At 38.6% G+C, this 23,555-nt stretch overlaps 2 protein-coding genes across 7 annotated transcripts in view; one reads left to right on the top strand and one right to left on the bottom strand.

Moving 5' to 3' along the window:
- Positions 1-429: 429 nt before the first annotated feature.
- Positions 430-19,847, bottom strand: LOC128545487 (EKC/KEOPS complex subunit LAGE3). 2 transcript variants are annotated; one of them, XM_053515790.1, is made up of 3 exons: positions 19,704-19,847; positions 12,553-12,681; positions 430-1,502 (listed from the first exon to the last, which is right to left on the bottom strand). In XM_053515790.1, exons 1-3 carry the CDS (start codon positions 19,748-19,750, stop codon positions 1,391-1,393), a joined length of 288 nt encoding a protein of 95 aa, XP_053371765.1. In that variant the 5' UTR covers positions 19,751-19,847; the 3' UTR covers positions 430-1,390. The 2 variants fall into 2 exon arrangements, with proteins under 2 accessions (XP_053371765.1, XP_053371764.1); XM_053515789.1 differs by lacking the exon at positions 19,704-19,847 and adding an exon at positions 17,930-17,959 and having other exon boundaries at positions 12,553-12,689.
- The window catches only part of zcchc9 (zinc finger, CCHC domain containing 9), a 28,202-nt gene continuing 24,482 nt past the window's right edge, over positions 19,836-23,555 (top strand). For 3 of the 5 annotated variants that reach the window (XM_053515784.1, XM_053515783.1, XM_053515785.1), the window contains exon 1: positions 19,836-19,959. In XM_053515784.1, the coding sequence (XP_053371759.1) occupies positions 19,851-19,959 (109 nt within the window). In that variant the 5' untranslated portion in view covers positions 19,836-19,850. Of the gene's footprint in view, positions 19,960-23,009; positions 23,078-23,555 lie in introns of all 5 variants that reach the window. The other 2 variants (XM_053515788.1, XM_053515786.1) reach the window with 1 other exon arrangement.

Below are 23,555 nucleotides of genomic sequence, written 5' to 3'. Positions count from 1 at the left end.
CATAAGTTAATAGTCCAAAATATTTGCCCCATATAGGTTTCTTTCATTAACTTGGCTCACTGATTAATCTACAGTAACCATTTTATAAATTTTTATGTTTCTATGTTTACTATATATATTTTGTTCCGGAAGCGGGCTCATATTCCAAAATGCTCCCAAAATTTTCCCATAAGAAATAATGAAAACTTAAATTATTCGTTCCACAGCCCAAAAAAATAAATACATAAAAATAATTAACAAAAAATATAAAGTAAAAATAAAACAAATTAACCTGCATTTTATCTTTAAAATAAAAATAAACCCCGACAGATAAGTGTTTCCGTTCAAGTGTGTGTGTGTGTGAAGCCCATCCCGTCCCGAGAGAGAGTATGAACTGGCTCGGTGTCAACTTACATGGTGCACACACATAAAAAAGGCTGAGGGAGAAAATGGATTTTTAACCTTCTAATAAGTCTTTATTACACAGTAAACCTTTTTTTATTTCAATTTCACATAAACACACATTAACGTAAAGACTGAATTAATAATATTTTCATTTAATTTAAAAATAATACATTTAATCATTGCATCAATCAGGGATCAGGAAAGACATGCATCCAAACACTTTTGGCACGCACTTCTAGATGTCTGTAAAGTCTTTAAATGACAACTAAAAACATATCTGTTTCTTCAGTACTTGGACTAATCCCCCAAATAAAAAAAAATAAAAAAGGAAATCCTATTCCCAACAGTGTTTGACTGAGGGCAAGACTGATTCTATTTAATGATGGAAACTTTTTTTGAAAATGTTTTTCCTCAACATTGGGATAAGTGAAACTATTTAAGCCAATCAACTGAATTGGTCATAGTTACAGACTATACAAGATATTCCTTATATTTATCATCTCTTGCTGTTGTTACTGAAATCATGGCTGTTTGTGAGGGTGCATAAAAAAATGAATTATCATCTGTCACATTGTCACTTACTAATTCAAATCTAGATATAATACTATTTAGTACTTAATCTAAAATCTATAATTCTCACAATGCTTAATGTCACCAAATGCTGGATAGTTCTGTCATCCCACAGACTAGTCACTTTTTAAAGTATGAATATATACTTATTCTGTTTGCCTACTGCATATTAAATCATAACCTGCTGGGATAAATTCTCAATACATTGTCTAGTAGTTAATCATAGATCCCAAATTGGATTGTAGAGTGCATCCACAGATTTAAAAAAATATATTTTTTGTCCACAAGTTGACACTGTTTTTTTATTACATAAACATCTATACAGGATGCAATATTTCTACAATATATGTTAATTAATCTTCTACAATATATGTTAATTAAAAGATAATTAAGTGTAGAACTGGGTGTATCTTGTCAGCATGTTCCAAAGGTTTCACTACAGAGCTGGTTGTCCAAATGCTTCCATAGTTTCCATCACAAGCGCTAAGTGGTCTAAAAAGGAGCCTACTGACACGCGAAGACTGCGAGCTTCAACAGCATTCCATTTTCTGAAAAAGCAATAGAAAGCTTCAGTTTACACATAATATCAATATTGAAAAAAATATCAATTAATAAATATAAGTAAGCTTAACTAAATTTAAAGATATATGACAATGTGAACCCAAGCATTATTAGCACACCTTATAAAGGATCAACAAAAACAAATGTAAGAATTAACCCAAGATTTCCACTCACAAACAGAACAATGTTTACACACAAACACTATATATATATATATATATATATATACACACACACACATTCACCTAAAGGATTATTAAGAACTCCTGTTTAATTTCTCATTAATGCAATTATCTAATCAACCAATCACATGGCAGTTGCTTTAATGCATTTAAGGGTGTGGTTTTGGTCAAGACAATCTCCTGAACTCCAAACTGAATGTCAGAATAGGAAAGAAAGGTGGTTTAAGCAATTTTGAGCGTGGCATGGTTGTTGGTGCCAGACGGGCCGGTCTGAGTATTTCACAATCTGCTCAGTTACTGGGATTTTCACGCACAACCATTTCTACGGTTTACAAAGAAGGGTGTGAAAAGGGAAAACATCCAGTATGTGGCAGTCCTTGGGGAGAAAATGCCTCGTTGATGCTAGAGGTCAGAGGAGAATGGGCCGACTTATTCAGGCTGATAGAAGAGCAACTTTGACTGAAATAACCACTCGTTACAACCTAGGAATGCAGCAAAGCATTTGTGAAGCCACAACACGCACAACCTTGAGGCGGATGGGCTACAACAGCAGAAGACCCCACCGGGTACCTCCCATCTCCACTGGTGGTGGTGTAATGGTGTGGGGAATGTTTTCTTGGCACATTTAGGCCTCTTAGTGCCTATTGGGCATCGTTTAAATGCCACGGGCTACCTGAGCTTTGTTTCTGACCATGTCCATCCCTTTATGACCACTATGTACCCATCCTCTTATAGCTACTTCCAGCAGGATAATGCACCATGTCACAAAGCTCGAATCATTTCAAATTGGTTTCTTGAACATGACAATGAGTTCACTGTGCTAAAATGCCACAGTCACCAGATCTCAACCCAATAGAGCATCTTTGGGATGTGGTGGAACGGGAGCTCCGTGCCCTGGATGTGCATCCCACAAATCTCCATCAACTGCTAGATGCTATCCTATCAATATGGGCCAACATTTCTAAAGAATGCTTTCAGCAAGTGGCAATCAATGCCACTTTCGTGGCATTGATTGTTGAATCAATGCCACGTAGAATTAAGGCAGTTCTGAAGGCGAAAGGGGGACAAACACCGTATTAGTATGGTGTTCCTAATAATTCTTTAGGTGAATGTGTGTATATATATATATATATATATATATATATATATATATATATACACTGTATATATAGTACAGGCCAAAAGTTTGGACACACCTTCTCATTCAATGTGTTTTCTTTATTTGATCATTTACATTGGTAGATTCTCACTGAAGGCATCAAAACTATGAACACACAAAACACATGTGGAGTTATGTACTTAACAAAAAAAAAGTGAAATAATTGAAAACATGTTTTATATTTTAGTTTCTTCAAAATAGCCACCCTTTGCTCTGATCACTGCTTTGCACACTTGGCATTCTCTCGATGAGCTTCAAGAGGTAGTCATCTGAAATGGTTTTCACTTCACAGTCTACACTTTTTACATGCCTTATCAGGGTTAATTAGTGGAATTTCTTGCTTTATTAATGGGTTTGGGACCATCAGTTGTGTTGTGCAGAAGTCAGGTTAGTACAGAGCCGATAGCCCTATTGGACAACTGTTAAAATTCATATTATGGCAATAACCAATTAGCTAACTAAAGAAAAACGAGTGGCCATCATTACTTTAAGAAATGAAGGTCAGTCAGTCCGGAAAATTGCAAAAACTTTAATTGTGTCCCCAAGTGGAGTCGCAAAAACCATCAAGCGCTACAATGAAACTGGCACACATGAGGACCGACCCAGGAAAGAAAGACCAAGAGTAACCTCTGCTTCTGAAGACAAGTTCATCCGAGTCACCAGTCTCAAATATCGCAAGTTATCAGCAGCTCAGATCAGAGACCAGATAAATGCCACACAGAGTTCTAGCAGCAGACCCATCTCTAAAACAACTGCAGATCTCGCAAAATTTCAAAATCCCTGATAGCCCTTCAGGCAGGCACTCTTTAGTTTTTGGTAGCCCAAAATAAATTAAAGTGGCCCAAATAAATGTATAATATTGTAAAGGAAACCAAAAAAATTGTTAAAATACAAATTACAACAACTTTATAAAAATTTAAATCATTAATTGTAATATTTAGTTCTAATTGAACAAAAGATTTTATGAACTTGTAAGAACTGTGTAGAACATAAATCAGTTTGTGGCAGATTTCTGCAGAATTTCAGTCACAGATGAGTAAATGCCACTCGACGTTGCTTTTTGAGGTTTCAAAGACTGCTAAATTTTGACAGTGGTAGTTTACTCATTGCAACATAATACGCTGTTCTAAACTGCTTTTTCAGGACTTCATTGTGCTTGATTTATTTTTTGTATGTTTTTTGCAATTGGTGTTTGTTCTGGGAAAGATGCTGCAGACTGAGCACCAAAGCATGTCTTGTGATGCAGAGATTTCTTATGGGTTCTGATGAGGTCTTTCCTAAAAATTATTGGTCCCAGTAACAAAGGCGCTTGTCGAGTCAGAAATTTGAGGGAAACTCATGACACACCCGGCAGAATATTGTTATTTAGCTTGTCATATTCAAGCCACAGAAATTCTTTTGTCCATGAAACCAAAAAGCTACGCTTTCTTTTTGCCTCATGTCTGATTTGTCATAACTTTTCCGCTTTGTGATAGGCTTTTGTTTGGCTGTCCCCTCTTCACCCTGACCTGTCTTATTTGGCTTAGCAGAAATAAAATACCCGCGTAAATTTTTACACATGCATACATTAATTTCTGTGGGCAATCAACCTCTATTACATGTTTGAGCTTGCGGCGGGAGATTTCACTTTTGAATACTAAGCTAATGAGTGATTAGACGATGTCAAAGGGAATTGGTGCGCAATTAATCCGTCACTGACCAATCAGTACTGCCACTCTCTATACACAGTACGCACGATCGCAAATTGAAGGTAAAAAAGAAGCGCAAATTCAAACGCGATTTTAATATTTCACATATTGACAGTAGCTCATCGATGCCCGAAAATGACAATTACCCAGCTACATTTGCAAAAGAATGCAAAAGCATTGACAAATATGTTTCTTTCCCATGATAGCCCAACGGGCAGGGCTGAAATAGATTTTGGTAGCCCGACTGAAAGACACAATAGCCCCGGGACGCCAGGCTAGCGATTTTGCGAGCCCTGAACTGTTAAGAGGAGACTGCGCGAATCAGGCCTTCATGGTCAAATAGCTGACAGGAAACCACTGCTAAGGAGAGGCAACAAGCAGAAGAGATTTGTTTGGGCCAAGAAACACAAGGGATAGACATTAGACCAGTGGAAATCTGTGCTTTGGTCTGGTAAGTCCAAATTTGAGATCTTAGGGTTTAGCGTATCTTTGTGAGATGCAGAAAAGGTGATCAGATGGATTCCACATGCCTGGTTCCAACTGTGCAGCATGGAGAAGGAGGTGTAATGGTGTGGGGGTGTTTTGCTGGTGACACTGTTGGGAATTTATTCAAAACTGAAGGCACACTGAACTAGCATGGCTACTACAGTATCCTACAGCGACATGCCATCCCATCCGGTTTGCGTTTAATTGGACGATCATTTATCTTTCAACAGGACAATGACCCCAAACACACCTCCAGGCTGTGTAAGGGCTATTTGACCAAGAAGGAAAGTAATGGAGGGCTGCGGCAGATGACCTGGCCTCCACAGTCACCGGACCTGAACCCAATCGAGATGGTTTGAGGTGAGCTGGACCGCAGTAAAGGCAAAGGGGCCAACAAGTGCTAAACATCTCTGGGAACTCCTTCAAGACTGTTGGAAACCATTTCAGGTGACTATCTCTTGAAGCTCATCGAGAGAATGCCAAGAGTGTGCAAAGCAGTAATCAGAGCAAAGGGTGGCTATTTTGAAGAAACTAGAATATAAAACATGTTTTCAGTTATTTCACCTTTTTTTGTTAAGTACATAACTCCACATGTGCTCATTCATAGTTTTGATGCCTTCAGTGAGAATCTACCAATGTAAATGATCATGAAAATAAAGAAATAACATTGAATGAGAAGGAGTGTCCAAACATTTGGCCTGTACTGTGTGTGTGTATATATATATACTGTATATATATATATATATATATATATAAGCCACTCTTGAACCAGAGACAATGTTAGAGGCGTCCTACCTAAGCTTAGGACAAATAGAACTGGACTGTCGCTTAGTGGGCCGGTTTTAAGATGAAAGTAAATTTTGCATTTCGTTTAGAAATCAAGATCCTGGAGGAAGAGAAGAGAGGCACAGAATCCAAGCTGCTTAGGGTGCTGGTGTTGATCCACTGTTTTTTTTTATTAGGTCGAAGGTCAGCGCAGCCATCTACCAGGAAGCTTAACACTTCATGCTTCCCTCTGCTAGCCAGCTTTATGGAGATGCTGATTTCATTTTCCACCAGCACTAGGTTAAATGTACCATGGTATCCCTGTGCTTGATTGGCCAGCAAATTGCTGAAGGCTGCCATCAGAGCAACATGGGCTTCCATAACACCTCAGCAGATACTGAACTTTGGGTTTTTATTAGTTGTACGCCATAATCATCAAAAATGACAGTTGTCTGTGTGTCGATGATATTCTGTGTGCCTATTTCATGGTTTTATTTTAAGCAAAAGGAAAGTGGGCCTGAAAAGAAAAGGCAAACTAAAATCTACATTATTACTCAGTGAAATTACTTTGGCGTGATAGTAAAATTGAATTTTTTTTAAATATAAATTGACATTGAAATTATATTTTATTTAGGGCTGCAACAACTAATCTATTAAATCACAAAAAATCGATTAATAAAAGATTTGGCAACAAATTTTATAATTGATTCGTTATGTCGCGCGACGCCGAGACATTTGATTATTAAATAAAAAACTTTAGTTCAGCACGGAGCGGAGTGAACACACTAGGTCTCCCTCGCGCACTGATGCTAGCAGACTTCGGCACCTCATAGACAGAGTGGAGGTAGATAAAAAATACAGTACATGGCGAGGGTATAGAAATCTGTGCGACTCAAGTCATTCAAGGTGTGGGAACATTTTATACTAAATGAACAGAAAAAGTGTGTTAACTGCAAAATTATGCAAAAGCGTATTATTATTATAATTATTATTATTATAACAGCTCAAGGAGCAACATGTTTGTGCACTTTCTAAAGATTTTAGTTCTGTTTTTAAATAAAAGGTTGAAAATGAATGCTTTTCTTGTTTTTTGTTATTAATCCGATTCATTGATAAATCCCAAAAAAAACTATCGATAGATTAATTCTCTTTTTCTAAAAACAGCAAACGGAATTCAGCTCCAAACAACTACAACTCCGACTCAGGTACGTTATCATGTCCAATATTCAGCTTGTTCAGTGTGTAGAGTGCAGGATGTTTAGACATTCTTCCTCCGTCGTTAGCGGTAATTTTATTTGTGATAGGTGTGTGTTAGTGAGCACTCTGACGGAGAAGATATCAGCGTTAGAGGAGCGCATCCAGACTTTAGAGAGGGTTAGAGAGTGTGAGAGCAGCGTTATTCCTGTAGCGGACAGTCTGGGTGCCACAGGCGGAGATAACCAGCCCCCGACTCCGGCATTAGAGCCCTCACAGCGGGGCGAGTGGGTGACGACTCGGCGGCATACTCGTTCAGCCAAAGCTAACGCTAAGGCTAGCCCACCGGAGCACACCTCTTCTGCGCTTCACGTGTCCAACAGGTTTGCTCTCCTCAGTAATGCACCCGCTGAGAAACCTGAAAGAGCTCTGGTTATAGGAGACTCTATAATGAGGCACGTGAAATTAGCTAGACCTTTAGGGGCACCAGCGGCAGTGGTTAGGTGTATCCCGGGAGCCAGAGCACCGGACATAGCAGGTAATCTTAGGGCTCTAGGACAGCACAGGTTCTCCAAGATAGTAGTACATGCTGGAGCTAACGATATACGCCTTCGTCAGTCAGAGATTAGTAAGAGTAACTTTATAGAGGTGTTTAAATTAGCGAAGGCGATGTCCGATGGAGTAGTATGCTCTGGTCCCATCCCAATGAGACGTGGTGACATAACTTACAGCAGGTTATGGTCGCTGAACCGCTGGATGTCCAGGTGGTGCTCCGAAAACAACGTGGGCTTTATTGATAATTGGAAGACCTTTGAGGGCAAAGCTGGCCTGTTAGGGCGGGACGGTGTCCATCCCACTCGGGAAGGTGCTGCTCTCATTTCTTGTAGTATAGCTCATAGTCTTAGAAGAGGCCTAGTTAATCGGTGACAATCCAGAGCCCAGGCCAGGGAGCAGACAGACAGGCTAAACCAACCGTCTGCTAGCTGCATAGAGTCGTCACTCAGGGTTCACTCTATTGAGACTGTGTCTGTTCCCCGAGCTAAAATCAAATTTAGAAAGACTCAGAAAGTCTGTTTTAGTAATTTAATTAGCATAAAGACCACAAACTTGGATCAGACTGAATGCGCAGCCGGCACCTCTGATCGGAAGCTAGGACTGTTAAATATTAGATCTCTCGCATCTAAAGCAGTTATAGTTAATGAAATTATCACAGATCAGGAATTTGATATACTCTGTTTAACAGAAACCTGGATTAAACAGGACGAGTATGTAGCTCTAAATGAAGCTAGTCCTCCTGGATACAGCTACATACACCAGCCTCGGTTAACTGGTAGAGGAGGAGGCGTCGCAGTTATTCACAATGATAATTTGACTATTGTACAAAAACACGGACACAAATTTAATTCATTTGAAATTCTTTATAGTAACATAAGTGTATTTAACTATATTAAGTCAGCTCAGTCGATCCCGCTAATTGTCATTTACAGACCTCCAGGGCCGTACTCGGAATTTCTTAGTGAATTTGCAGATTTCCTCTCAAACCTAGTCGTTTCTGTAGACAAAGTGTTAATTGCTGGAGATTTTAATATTCATTTTGAAAACCCAGAAGACCCTCTGAGAACTGCATTTATGTCTATACTGGACTCGGTAGGAGTAAATCAGTGTGTAGTAGGACCCACTCATAAAGCAGGTCACACTTTAGATTTAATAATATTATTTGGATTAAGTATAAGAAATTTATTCACAATACCACTATCTGAAGTTATCTCAGATCACTATCTTGTCTCAATTCAAGTGTGTCACAGTAATAATGTACACACAGCGCCGCGCTACCGTATGAAACGTACATTCACATCAACTACCAAACAGAGTTTTATCAGTAATCTCCCAGAGTTCCCAACTTCGATTAGATCACCGTCTGACCCCACAGAACTCGATCAGGCGACTGAATATTTAGAGTCGACATTTCGCTATACCCTAGATAATGTAGCTCCAGTCAAAAGAAAAATTATTAGAGATAAAAAACTTGCTCCCTGGTATAACGATCACACGCGCACTTTAAAACAGACCGCTCGGAAATTAGAACGTAAATGGCGTCAAACTAAATTACTAGTATTTCGAATAGCATGGAAGGAGAGCATCCTGAACTATAGAAAAGCTCTTAGTGTAGCTAGATCAACATATCTCTCCACTCTTATAGAAAATAACAAAAATAATCCTAGATTCTTATTTAATGCTGTAGCCAAATTAACCACAAATAAGACCACTGCAGAAATCTCCACAACAACATCATGCAATAGTGAGGACTTCATGAACTTTTTTAATAATAAAATTGTAAATTTTAGGCATAAAATTGAGGTTTTGAAACCGAACAATGTAATTGATGCAGATGTTAATCTAGCCATGTCAGACCAGAACCTAAAATACTTTACTCCCCTTGAAGAGAATGAACTAATTTCACTCATCTCTTCTTCAAATTCATCAACCTGTATATTAGATCCTGTACCGACACATTTTCTTAAACAGATAGTACCAGCAATAATAGAACCCCTGTTGAGAATAATTAATTCTTCACTCAGCATTGGATATGTTCCAAAATCTTTTAAATTAGCAGTTATCAAACCAATAATTAAGAAACCTGACCTCGACCCCTGTCAGCTGTCCAGTTACAGACCAATATCAAACCTCCCCTTTATCTCTAAGATCCTGGAAAAGATAGTAGCGGAGCAGCTATGCTCATATATACATAGAAATGGCATACATGAACTGTATCAGTCAGGATTTAGGCCTCATCACAGTACAGAGACAGCGCTCGTTAAAGTAGTAAATGACATTCTATTGGCCTCTGATCAGGGTTGTGTAACTATGCTTGTATTACTTGACCTCAGTGCAGCTTTTGACACTGTTGATCACGCTATTCTTCTTCACAGATTAGAAAATGTAGTGGGAATTAAGGGTACAGCCCTCTCCTGGCTCAGATCCTATCTGACCCATCGTTATCAGTATGTAGACTTAAATGGTGATTATTCTGCATGTTCTCTAGTGGAGTTTGGCGTTCCGCAGGGTTCAGTTTTAGGTCCACTGCTTTTTTCCCTTTACATGCTTCCTCTGGGCAACATAATCCGTAAGCATGGTATTAGTTTTCATTGTTATGCTGACGATACACAGTTATATGTCTCAGCAAAACCTGATGAGAAAAAACAGCTTACTAAAATTGAGCAATGTGTGCAGGACATAAGAAATTGGATGCTAATTAACTTCCTTCTGCTAAATCCGGATAAGACAGAAGTTCTAGTCATAGGACCGCATACAGCTAGGAGTAAAATTTTAGATCACACCGTAACTTTAGATGGCCTTTCTGTTCCATCAAATGCAACAGTGAAAGACCTTGGTGTGATTATTGATTCCAGCCTTTCATTTGAAGCACATGTAGATAATATTACCAGGATAGCATTCTTTCACCTCAGAAATATTGCCAGAATAAGAAATTTATTGTCGCTAAACGACGCAGAAAAACTAGTTCATGCTTTTATCACCTCTAGGTTGGACTATTGTAATGCCTTACTGTCTGGTTGTTCAGCTAGATGCATAAATAAGCTTCAGCTAGTCCAGAATGCAGCAGCGAGAGTCCTCACCAGAACCAGAAGATATGAGCACATCACCCCTATCTTATCTTCACTCCATTGGCTCCCTGTGAAATTTCGCATTGATTTTAAAATACTACTCTTGACATATAAAGCATTAAATGGTCTCGCCCCGCAGTACCTGAGCGAACTGCTAGTGTCTTACAATCCGCCACGCCTACTTCGATCAAAGGATGCAGGCTGCTTGTCAGTACCGCGTATTATGAAAAATACAGCTGGGGGCAGAGCTTTTTCTTACAAAGCCCCAAAGTTATGGAATAGTCTTCCAAATAGTGTTCGGGACTCAGACACAGTCTCAGTGTTTAAGTCCAGGCTAAAAACCTATTTATTTAGCCAAGCATTTTTATAAATAGATTTGCCATAGGTAAAGGAGCAGATCTGGGGGACTCATGGACGTAGAGTATTATGGTGAACTGGTATGTTTGGATGCTGTCTTCCTCACTCTCATTGATCACTCAGGTTTGCTGACGGTGAGGTGATTGTTTGCTTTACATGTCAGGAAGCCCTCATGTTTGTGTTTCCTTCTGGCTCTCCCTTTTAGTTATGCTGTCATAGTTAGTTCTGCCGGAGTCTCTGCTTGCACTCTACAGTTAATATACATTCACATTATACATTGTGTGACTGTGACCATACCTAACTGCCATCTCTCCTCTTCTTCTCTTCCCCCCCTCTTTCTTTTTCCTCTCTCCTCCTGTCCCCCCTTTCACTCTTTCTCTCTCTCTCTCTGTCGAGCTACACATGTCGTTCCTGAGCTGCCAGTGATCCAGACTCCCTCTGCCCTCCGGACCTGTCTGACCCATCCTGGTGCCCCGCTTCTGGCTGAAGATCTCGTCACATGGATGCCCCGTGTGTCTCTCTGGGATGTGTCTGGTGTCTGGGAATGATTCTCTCTATCTAGAAAATGGTTCTGGCCTTGACTGGTGTTGGCAACTGTTTCTCTGGGGACTTGACAGTTCGATAGTTCATGACTGGAACTTCTTACAAGTCTACCTGGGTCTTCAATAACTACCTGGACTCCATATTAACATCAATTAACATCAGCTATTATAGCTGAACTGCCTCCCACCCTACACACTGTAATAATGCAGATCATTTACTGCTTTCTGTTTCACCCAAATGAGGATGGGTTCCCTGTTGAGTCTGGTTCCTCTCAAGGTTTCTTCCTATTACCATCTCAGGGAGTTTTTCCTTGCCACTGTCGCCCTCGGCTTGCTCACCAGGGACAAACTGACCATTTTGATTCATACAAATTCACATTTCATACAAACCTAAATAATTCTTTTGACTGTGTAAAGCTGCTTTGCGGCAATGAAAATTGCTAAAAGCGCTATACAAATAAAATTGAATTGAATTGAATTAATCAATTATTAAAATAAACGTTAGTTGCAGCCCTAATTTTATTCATTGTTTCTAAAAAAAAGTGTTGATTGCACTACAGCATGTTTAAATTTGAAAATCTGAAGATGTTGATTAACAGTTTTATTGTGGCATGTATTGAAATATTCCTCCGACATGAAATCTGCAGTCTATATTACATTTAACTAAAAACACTTAAATTGCAATGTTCGGTAATAAATTATTATTGTGGTATAAGCTGTGATATGAGATGAATTCTTCACTACGACATAAAGACAACTTAAATGTTTTTTTGTCTATTTCTAACCCTAACCCTAGTTTAGCTATATTATTATTAATGTTGCTATTAGCACTAGTAGATACAATCTGCAGTAAAAAGAAACTATGAAATTCTCTTAAACTTGGGCACACACATATTTTTGCAGATTTCAGTCGAAAGGGCAACACCCATTCTCTTCTACAGTAAAAAAAAAAAAAAAAAAAAGTAAATAAATAAATAAAATCATAAAGTTATCTTTAAAAAACCTGAGTTATGATGTAGTTAATATGTTTTAAACACTTACACAGACAGTGCATTGGCTGTAGCATTCACAGTTTTTATGGTACCGCCTTTCCCTGGTTCCATATCAGGGGACAAGGACTGGAGTGCGATGGATAGTTCCTTTTGTGAAGGAAAGGGAACTTCTATAGTTCTGAGATACTGTAAAGGAAATAATTATTCTTTAACAATTACGAACAAAGTCTACACTATTAACATAGTGGCAGATTATGTTTATAACAATCCCAGTCCTGGGTCCAACTGTTTGGTCCTACTATTAGTAGTAGGAGCAAGAGCAATTTATCAACACTCTTTAAACAGGAAATGACTTCTACCTCCATCAAAATGTAAGGGAACTCCTAACTGGCTATGAGTTGTGTTTATGTTCATCTTTACACTGCTCAGCAGTAAGTCCGGCAGACTGACAAATGGCACTGATGCTTTCACAAATTGCTGTCCACTCACTTTTTATCTTTAGAGTTAAGAGTAGGGCAAATTTTTCCCTTAATTATCTCTTTACATACTACTTTCTCCACAAGAAAAATGGTCGCATCTTTCTTATTAAAGTAATTTGGATCAGATTAGGGCAATTCTACACAGCTCTATTACATGGGCTTGAAACAGTGGTGATTGGAGCAGTCTGATTAAGATAATGTCATGCAGCCAAGTCACGCACCTATAATTTTAGTCTATGTTTTTTACACGACTGGGACTGATTTCACCATTAAGATTTTTAACAGTTTGAAACTACAAAAAACTGTCAAAACTACAACACCCACTGTAATGTGTAGCCTACTTTGATTTGTTGTAGGCAGTGACTTCACACACTTTCCTAAGAGCAATCCTACTCCTTGCTGTAGGAAACTTCATAAATAACTTTCATGCCTGACTTTGAGCTAAGAATATTTTTAGTCCTAAATTAATTTTAGGAAAGATTCCTAGAAATTATTCTGAGATGCTTTGTAAATGCAGGCCCTGAAATAGTTATGGTTACATTACTCACATATGCCCCACCCCTAACCAAAAAAATAAATAAATAAAACAAATGAGGTGTTAAGATTTCTACAATTTTGAATAAATCAATTCATGGTTAAAAAGAAAAGTAATGTAAATTAATATTAATACAAATTACATGTACATCATTTGCTTAAACCTAAGATTCATTCAACAGCATTAAGATTGTCCTGCAAAAAAAAAAAAGAGGCAACAGAAGAAGTAAAAAATGCTTGATAATCGTGCTGAACTTATCTACATTGTTGTTGCATTTGATCCCTCAAAGATTTAAACAAAATTTCTATTTTTAATTAAAATATTAACATAAAAAGAGTGGAAACTGTTTTAAGCACTCATTTTATAAATACTTGGCCAATGTCAAACATTATATTGGTTATTTAATGGTGTTTAGTTTTATGTGCGAGTGTGACCAATAAGTGTCACCGTTATAGCAATTTGGAAATTGGAGTCTTTCGGCTGTTCCCTTTTAGGGTCGCCACAGCGAATCATCTGCCTCCACCTAACCCTATCCTCTGCATCCTCTTCTCTCACTCAAACTAACTTCATGTCCTCTCTCACTGCATCCATAAATTTCCTCTTTGGTCTTCCTTTAGACCTTCTGCCTGGCAGTTCGAACCTTAGCATCCTTCTACTGATATACTTACAATCTCTCCTCTGGACATGTACAAACCACCTCAATCTGGCCTGTCTGACTTTACCTCAAAAACATCTAACATGGGATGTCCCTCTGTTGTACTCATTCTTGATCCTATCTATCCTTGTCACCCCCAAAGAGAACCTTTACATCTTCGTCTCTGCTACCTTCAACTATGCCTCCTGTCTTTTCTTCAGTGCCACTGTTTCTAAGCCATAGAGCATCGCTGGTCTCACCACCAGTCTTGTACAGTCGTGGCTAAAAGTTTTGAGAATGACACAAATATTAGTTTTCACAAAGTTTGCTGCTAAACTGCTTTTAGATCTTTGTTTCAGTTGTTTCTGTGATGTACTGAAATATAATTACAAGCACTTCATATGTTTCAAAGGCTTTTATCGACAATTACATTACATTTATGCAAAGAGTCAGTATTTGCAGTGTTGGCCTATCTTTTTCAGGACCTCTGCAATTCGACTGGGCATGCTCGCAATCAACTTCTGGGCCAAATCCTGACTGATAGCAACCCATTCTTTCATAATCACTTCTTAGTGGGTTTTTGTTTGCTCACCCACCTCTTGAGGATTGACCACAAGTTCTCAATGGGATTAAGATCTGGGGAGTTTCCAGGCCATGGACCCAAAGATTCAACGTTTTCGTCCCCAAGCCACTTAGTTATCACTTTTGCCTTATGGCACGGTGCTCCATCGTGCTGAAATATGCATTGTTCTTCACCAAACTGTTGTTGGATTGTTGAAGAAGTTGCTTTTAGAGGGTGTTTTGGTACCATTCTTTATTTATGGCTGTGTTTTTGGGCAAAATTGTAAGTGAGCCCACTCCCTTGGATAAGAAGCAACCCCACACATGACTGGTCTTAGAATGCTTTACTGTTGGCATGACACAGGACTGATCGTAGCGCTCACCTTTTCTTCTCTGGACAAGCCTTTTTAAAGATGCCCCAAACAATTGGAAAGAGGCTTCATCGGAGAAAATGACTTTGCCCCAATCCTCAGCAGTCTATTTACCATACTTTCTGCAGAAGATTAAGATTAATCTGTCCCTAATATTTTTTTGGGAGAGAAGTGGCTTCTTTGCTGCCATTTTTGAAACAAGGCCATCTTCCAAAAGTCCTCGTCTCACTGTGCGTGCAGATGGCCTCACACCTGCCTGCTGCCATTCCTGAGCAAGCTCTGCTCTCGTGGCATTCCGATCCCGCAGCTGAATCCTTCTTAACAAGAATTGAACCTCTTTCCTTAAAGTTCTTGATGATCCTATAAATTGTTGATTTAGGTGCAATCTTAGTAGCCACAATATACTTGCCTGTGAAGCCATTTTTCACAGGCAAGTAGGGCTGGACAATAATTCGATATCAATATATATTGCGATAGAATTTTTTTCAACACATTTCCGATATTTCAATATACATTTGAATATATATACAGTGGCGGACTGGCCATCTGGAGTACCGGGAGTTTTCCCGGTGGGCCGGCCCAGTCAGTACACAAATATATAAAAAATGACGGAAACCATGATATTGCATCTATTTCCTAATCATATGGATGAGTGCATCGATCGCACGGACCGCGCCAAAGAGCGTGTTGTTGCAGGAGAGAGAGGTTGATTTACGACAGCTGTATATGAAGAATCAGCCTGTTCTAGTTTAAATGGAAATATATTATATATATATATATATTATATTATATATTAAAAAATATATATATGATTTTAATAGGAGGAGCCTGGAGGTGTTATAGACTTTGCAAATTCAGTTTGCAGACATCCATTGTGTGTGTCCTTGGCAGTTTTTTCCTGAGGCTTTTTAATATTGTCCATATCGATATCGGAATTATATCGTATCGACCAAAATTAAGAAATATATTGTGATATAAATTTTTGCCATATCGTCCAGCCCTACAGGCAAGCAACGTTTCTTTGCAGGTCACCATGGTTAACAATTAAAGAACAATGATTTCAAGCACCACCCTCCTTTTAACATGTCAAGTCTGCCATTCTAACCCAATCAGCCTGACATAATGATCTCCAGCCTTGTGCTCGTCAACATTCTTACCTGAGTTAACAAGACGATTACTGAAATGATCTCAGCAGGTCCTTTAATAACAGCAATGAATTGCAGTGGAAAGGTTTTTTTGGAATTAAGTTAATTTTCATGGCACAGAAGGACTATGCAATTCATCTGATCACTCTTCATAACATTCTGGAGTATATGCAAATTGCTGTTATAAAAACTTAAGCAGCAACTTTTCCAATTTTCAATATTTATGTAATTCTATAACTTTTGGCCACGACTGTACACCTTTCCTTTCATTCTCGCTATTGCTCTTTTATGACACAACACACCTGACACTTTTCTTTACCCGTTCCAACCTGCCTGTACCTGCCTCTTCACCTCCTTTCCACACTCTCCGTTGCTCTGGACCGTTGACCCTAAGTACTTATAGTCCTGCACCTTCTTTACCTCTTCACCGTTCCACTTAAGTACCTCTATTTCACACACATGTATTCTGTCTTGCTACATCTAACCTTCATTCCTCTGTTTTCCAGAGCGTACCTCCACCTCTCTAGATTTTCCTCCACCTGTTCCCTGCTCCCGCTACAAACCACAATGTCATCTGCAAACATCATAGTCCATGGAGACTCATGTTTAACCTCATTTGTCATCCTGTCCATCACCATAGCAAACAAGAAATCGCTCTTGTCGATTTCTTCTTTACAATATCAGAAGAATTCGCCCATTTCTTTCTTCACAGGCTACTCAAGTGCTTGTTCAGTCCCTTGTTATTTGAAGACTGGACTACTGCAACTCACTCCTGGCAGGCCTGCCTCTGTCCACGATTCGTCCTCTGCAACTGATCCAGAATGCAGCAGCACGTCTCGTTTTTAACCTTCCCAAGTTCTCCCACACCACCCCACTCCTCCGCTCCCTGCACTGGCTTCCTGTAGCTGCCCGCATCAAATTCAAAACACTGATGCTTGCCTACAAAGCTAAAAATGGCCCAGCACCCACTTACCTTTCTGCGCTAATTACACCACGCACTGCACCACGTTCCCTCCGATCCTCCAGCACTGCTCGCCTCATCCCACCATCTCTCAGGGATCGAGGGCGGCATTCATCCAGGCTCTTTTCTGTTCTGGCACCCAGGTGGTGGAATGAACTTCCTCTAGATGTACGTACATCAGAGACTTTGACCATCTTTAAACGACAACTCAAGACGCATCTGTTTCTCCAGTACTTGGACTAACCACCCCCCCCCCCCCAAAAAAAAAAAAAAAAAAAAAAAAAAAACTCTTCCCAGTTGTGTTGGACTAATGGCACTTAGTTATTAACCTAGTTAACCCAGTGTAAGTATGTATCCAATGATGTAAACACTAAAGCACTTTTTGTAAGTCGCTCTGGATAAGAGCGTCTGCCAAATGCCTAAATGTAAATGTAAAGAAGGGGCTCAGAGCCATTCCTTAATGCAAACCCACCTCCACCTTGAACTCTTCTGTCACACCTACAGCATATCTCACCACTGTCTTACACCTCACACTCTAACATACTTCTCTGCCACTCCAGACTTCATACAAAACAACACAGCTCCTCTCTCGGCATCCTGTCATACTCTTTTTCTAAATCTACAAAGATACAATGAAACTCCCTGTTACCTTCTATGTACTTCCCTACCAGCATCCTCAAATCTCAAATGTGTTGTACTCTTTCTATGCATGAAACCATATTGCTGTAACAAATACTCACCTCTGCTATTAACATAGCTTCCACTACTCTTTCCCAAAGCTTTATTGAATAACTCATCAGCTTTATTCCTCTGTAGTTGCCACAGCTTTGCACATCCCCCTTGTTCTTAAAGATTGGTACTAATACACTTTTCCTCCATTCCTCTGGGATCCTCTCACCCTCCAAAATCTTGTTAAACAGACTAGTCAGAAATTCTACTGCAATCTCTCCTAAGCACTTCCATATTTTTCATGGGTATGTCATCAGGACCAACTGCCTTTCCACTCTTCATCCTCTTTAATGCCCTCCTAACCTCACTTTTACTGATTTTTGCTACTTTCTGCGCCACAAGTCATCTCTTCTTCTCTTTGTTCTCTTCGTTGTTGTCAAGTAAACAAGTTAACACTTGAATGCAGCATGATCTAAATGGAAATACATTCACAAAAAGTGAATTGCAAGATTTTGTGTATGTATAGATTCAAGATCTCGATTTTTTTTTTCATTAATTATGCAACCCTAATGCAGATGAGGGTACCTTTTAGTGCTGGGCGATATGACCTCAAATTATGATTAACTGAACATTTTACCTCGATTATAATTAATTCACTTTTATTCATTTATTTTTTCCCTTTTGGTGTGTACTGTAATTATTGTCAACTTTCAAAGCTGTGATATGTTTTCCAATTAAAGTGTTCTCCTTCATGTTGCTTCCATTTTGAAGAATGGACGGGGGGAACTGGAGACACGACTACACAAGTATATTTTAAAGGGTTCAGTATATAAACAATGGCCGCACAGTGGTGTAGTGGTTAGCGCTGTGGCCTTGCACCTCCAGGGTTGAGAGTTTGATTCCCACCTCAGGTCTGTGTGCGGTTTTCTTACACAGTCCAAAGACCTGCAGATTAGGTTAATTCGTGTTCACAACACGTGGGTTGTGAGTGTATGTGTGTGCCCTGCGATGGATAGGCACCCCATCTAGGCTGTACCACACCTCATGCCCAAAGTCTCCTGGGATAGACTTCAGGCTCCAGGCTTCCTGCAACCCTGCATCAGGATAAGTGGCATAGAAAATGAATGAGTATATGAAGAACAGATAGTTTTTTAAAAAGTAACAGAATTTAATAAAAGATATAATTGACATGGGCAAGATTATGTTGATAGGAGATTCTGAATGTTTTGATTTAACTTTCGATAAATTGCTTAGCCCTAAGGCTGTTGGTCTTTCAGCAGCTCCAGTCCCGGGGTTGCCACAGCAGACCGTCCGATCCACACATTTGGCACCTGTTTTACGCCATATACCCTTCCTGGCGCAATTTATCCAGGCTTGGGATCGGCACTGCATCCTGGCTTGGGTTGGATTTAAACCCGGGCCTTCTGCACGGCAGGCGAGAAAACCACCAATGCCCAGGCTTATTGTAGTTTATAGGTGTTTATTGGTAGGTCTATCTTTGTGCATTAATTTAGCGAGATTAATGACTTTATTTTATAAACGTTTAGTGTTTTATACAACTTCCAACATATGTAAATATGATCTAAACTTTTCATACAGTAAAGATAACAAAATTTAGACCGTAAGCGTGTTTGCACGTCAGTAACATACTGTGACATTCAATACATCGCCTGTGGAAGTAGCCACTGCACCGCCTGATATCTAACTTCCATCGAGTCGTGCGAAATTTCAGTTAAACAACAGATTCATTATGCTTGACCTAAAACATACCTAGTTGTTATCCAACCGAATACGAATTTAGGATGCCATACAAAATTAATAAAGATAATAATATTGAAAGGATACAATTCGAACTGATTGTCAGAGATGCAATCTTTCACGCGTGACGTCATGGTTAAGTATAGAGAGTTAATCCTCGCTGGGTATCAGGCGTCGCTTCTTCGTCTTCTTCTCTGATATTTAACATTCGTTTGCGGCGAGTTCGCGGCACGCATGCGCAGATGGCCCCGCTATCTTCGACACGTGACTACGGTATCTCCAGTTAGACAAATTATTGTCGGCGCTGTGAAAACGGCTCTGCCATCTGCCTCGAGCTTTTACGGTATGTATTTATTGGATTTATTATTATAATTCACACAGTAACGTTGCTGAGTTGAGTCTGGCGTAATTGGGTTCTGACAGAGACATGCTCTCAGGCTTCTGAATTCACCCTGAAGTAAATAAGTTCTTCACCGCAGTCGGTTTGTTTAGGACTGAGCAACAAGGAGAGTCATACACGTGAACTTTCAATTTGCTAAGTGCATTTTAATTATCGTAATATGTTCCTGTTCTAATCATGTCATTTACCATAGCCAATATATCACCTTAGGTTTACACATGTCGTATAAAGTTACTAACTTCGTCTTAGGTCCGTTTCCTTTCAGGCTAACGTCGTATCAGATTATGCTAGTCACAGCTAAAACCAGGAATTTACATATAGACATTGACAAAGAATAACATAACACAAATGTTAATTTCCAAAAAGTCTACTTCTTTAGTGGTTTTAGGTCTTTTTTTCTGATGTTATTCTGGCATTCTCATGATTAATAATAATATTAATACTAATGTTACTTTGTCCTCAGTCAAATCGTGCAATATTACACATATGTATGTCATTGAATGTTTGTTTCATCCCACTATTACATACTTCTACACTCTTAATTCATTTTGCGCTGTCACTTTTCAGAACCACTTGCACCAATAGTTATATTACTATTTGCACTATTCCACTGTTATTACTATTTACTGTACTTATGTATACTGTTTTCACTTTATTATTATTATTACTTACTGTATATTTCAAATTTTCTTGTTGCTTGGCGGTATTGAGTATGCTTGAGACAAAAGAATTTCCCTTTGGGATAAATAAAGTTCTTATCTTATACTTAAGTATAATTACAAGCATTTTATAAGTGTCAACAGCTTTTATTGACAATTATATTAAGTTTAGGTAATCTCTTCTTTTTCAAGACCTCTGCAGTTTGCTCTGGCATGCTGTCAGCTTGGCCACATCCCACAAGCCCATAATCAGTGCTTGGAGCTTGTCAGAAATGAAAGGGTTTTTATTTGTCCACCCGCCTCTTCAGGATTGAGTTTTCAATGGGATTAAGGTCTGGGGAGTTTCCTGACCATGGACCCAAAATCCAAAAGTTTATTTATTTTTTTTTTTTTTACTTTTCGCTAAACACTGTAAGCAAATTAGTCTCAAACCCACTTATTACACATACTCACATCAGTCTCAAAATACAGTGAGTGCAAATTTGTTAAAAATTGCATCACAGCCACACAACCTGCGTGCTCACTATCAAATTGTGTTTTGAGACCTCAAGGCATTGAGGCAGTAAACCTCACCGTTTTTTATAAACTAAGTGCCAGGACGCGCCACTAAAATATTTACAAGTTTTTATCCCGTGTCTTAGCATTAATTATTGTTTAGAAATAATAATTGTTGCGGGTGTTTGAGATATGTGGTACTCAGTAAAAATATAGCTTTTTTGTTTAATTTATTGTTAAAGTTAAACTCCTATTTAAAGTGAGTTTGTATTGTTTAAATGCTGCCCTTATTTTTTTTAAGTAAAAAAAACTAATATTTCAAGGTATATGCCACATTTAATTAATCATTAAACTTTTTTAAATTATTAAAATTGTAACAAAAGTGGAGGGAAATGTAATATAGAATTAGTACACACACTTGTGAAGATAGGGTAAATTTCTCATATGCAACAAAAAAAAAACATATATTGTGGAACCTCGGTTTAGCTTTGATCCTGTAGCACTCCTCCATCTTCACAACTACAGATATCACCAATTCTTTTTGTTCTTTATTGATGGCCATGGACCATAAATTTCCACGCCACTGATCTTTTAAAGCTTGATTTTTCTGGTTGGTTAGTCTCCCAACTGGATTGCTTCCCACTTATGACCCGAATAAACTTGAGCCTTAGCATTCTGGATTGAGTCGCATTTTGCGTTTCTTGGTTTGAACGCCAGTCATATACTCACATGCTTATAGCCCAGGCTTATGGATTTAAATGTAAGCTTCAAGGTGTTTTTTTCAAAAGTGCCAAATTGGACAGATAACATGGGAGGCCTAGACTCTTTGGGCATGTAGTTTTCCTTGGCCTTAATTCTTGTATAAGGCATTTATATCACTCCTGACTCCTTTTTTTATTAAAAGGCTGATGGACTTGGCAGGTTTTATTTTCATCCGTGCTCATGTAACTAGCTACTCCGGTCTCTTTAGGAGTCTGATTGTGCTTGCTGCAGTTTTCAGGATGGTGGTCATGTTATCCATATAGTTCCTGATGCCTGCTACCCTTTCTCCTAAATGAGCCTTTACTTCATTCATTCATTCATTTATTTATGATCTGGCAACAGATTTAAGCTGCTAAACACACCAAAGTGGTTAAGTGGATCACAATGGGTTGCTCAAGCTCAAATGCTGATGTAAAGAGGATTATCGAGATAGTGACCCATAGTGATCATGGTGACTTATCCAGTCTGTGCTAACTAGATAAAACATTCTTAGCCATGTAGCAGAAGGTGTTAAAGTATATGATTGCCTTCTGGGTGAGCAGAGGTAAGCGGAAGAACCTGAGAGCATAGACAATCAGTTAGTTAGTGGGGGATGGACACATTATGTTCACGTCACATATGAATCTGTTGCCAGATAATGAATGAAACCCTGGGATGCCTGCCTTCTTGAAACTTATGTTGATAGTTATTTGTCATGAGGTCATTTTACTAACACTAAAAATATCCTCCCTTCTCCATTCAGCAAGGCAATGCCTCGAAGCTGCCTAATATTGTAGATGTTTTTCTGTTTAGAATAATTATAGAGTATGTTCATGTTAATAAAAATAATAATATGAACAAAGCTTGTAGTTTCACATATTGACTGCGATAATTTTCTTTTATTTATTTCTTTATAGCTAACTTGGGACATTATAAATAGTGACCATACTGATTTGCATTCTTAAACTTCTGTTACATATAGCCATAATTGACATGCATTCTTTACTGCCATTTATCTCCACTATCGATTATATGGCTTGTATTTGACTGGTCCAAGTAGATGTAATTGAAATGAGTTTTAACCTTTTTCCCATTCAGCTCGCAGTGGTTAGATCTTCAGTCGAACGGATCACCTTCAGTCTGTATCGCTCAAAATCAGCAGTAAGGTACGCATTTAAATGGCAATTAATATCAGAGCATGAAACTCAAGCAATTTCCACAATATTCAATGCTAACTTTTAAAGCTGTACATTACAGGTGTGAATTCAATTCAAACTGATTTAAAAGCACTAAAGTCTAATTTATTAAAAGTAGATATATCTTTTTTGTCGTTTTTTAATAAATTAATAATTATTGATAACCCTTAGGGCTCTGAGGCCTTTCTGAGACTTGCAGTGATTTAGCGTTCTTCCTAAATCTGTGTAAATTTAAAATCTTTACTATTGCAGTAGGGAAAACATTTCACTTATTTATGTAGAGCACAAACTGGGCTTTCATTATGTCGCTGATATAAATATTTTAGACTCAAGAGTGACTTTTAAACTTATGTCAATGTGCACATACAAAAAATACAATTTCAAACTTTACCAGAAAAGCAGAGAAAATAGAGAATAAACAAACCTGGCAGATTGTTTTGAACATGGA

This window comes from Clarias gariepinus, chromosome 17 (genome assembly GCF_024256425.1).
Source record: "Clarias gariepinus isolate MV-2021 ecotype Netherlands chromosome 17, CGAR_prim_01v2, whole genome shotgun sequence".
NCBI classification, from domain to species: Eukaryota; Metazoa; Chordata; class Actinopteri; order Siluriformes; family Clariidae; genus Clarias; species Clarias gariepinus.
This window is presented reverse-complemented; position numbering and strand designations above follow the sequence as displayed.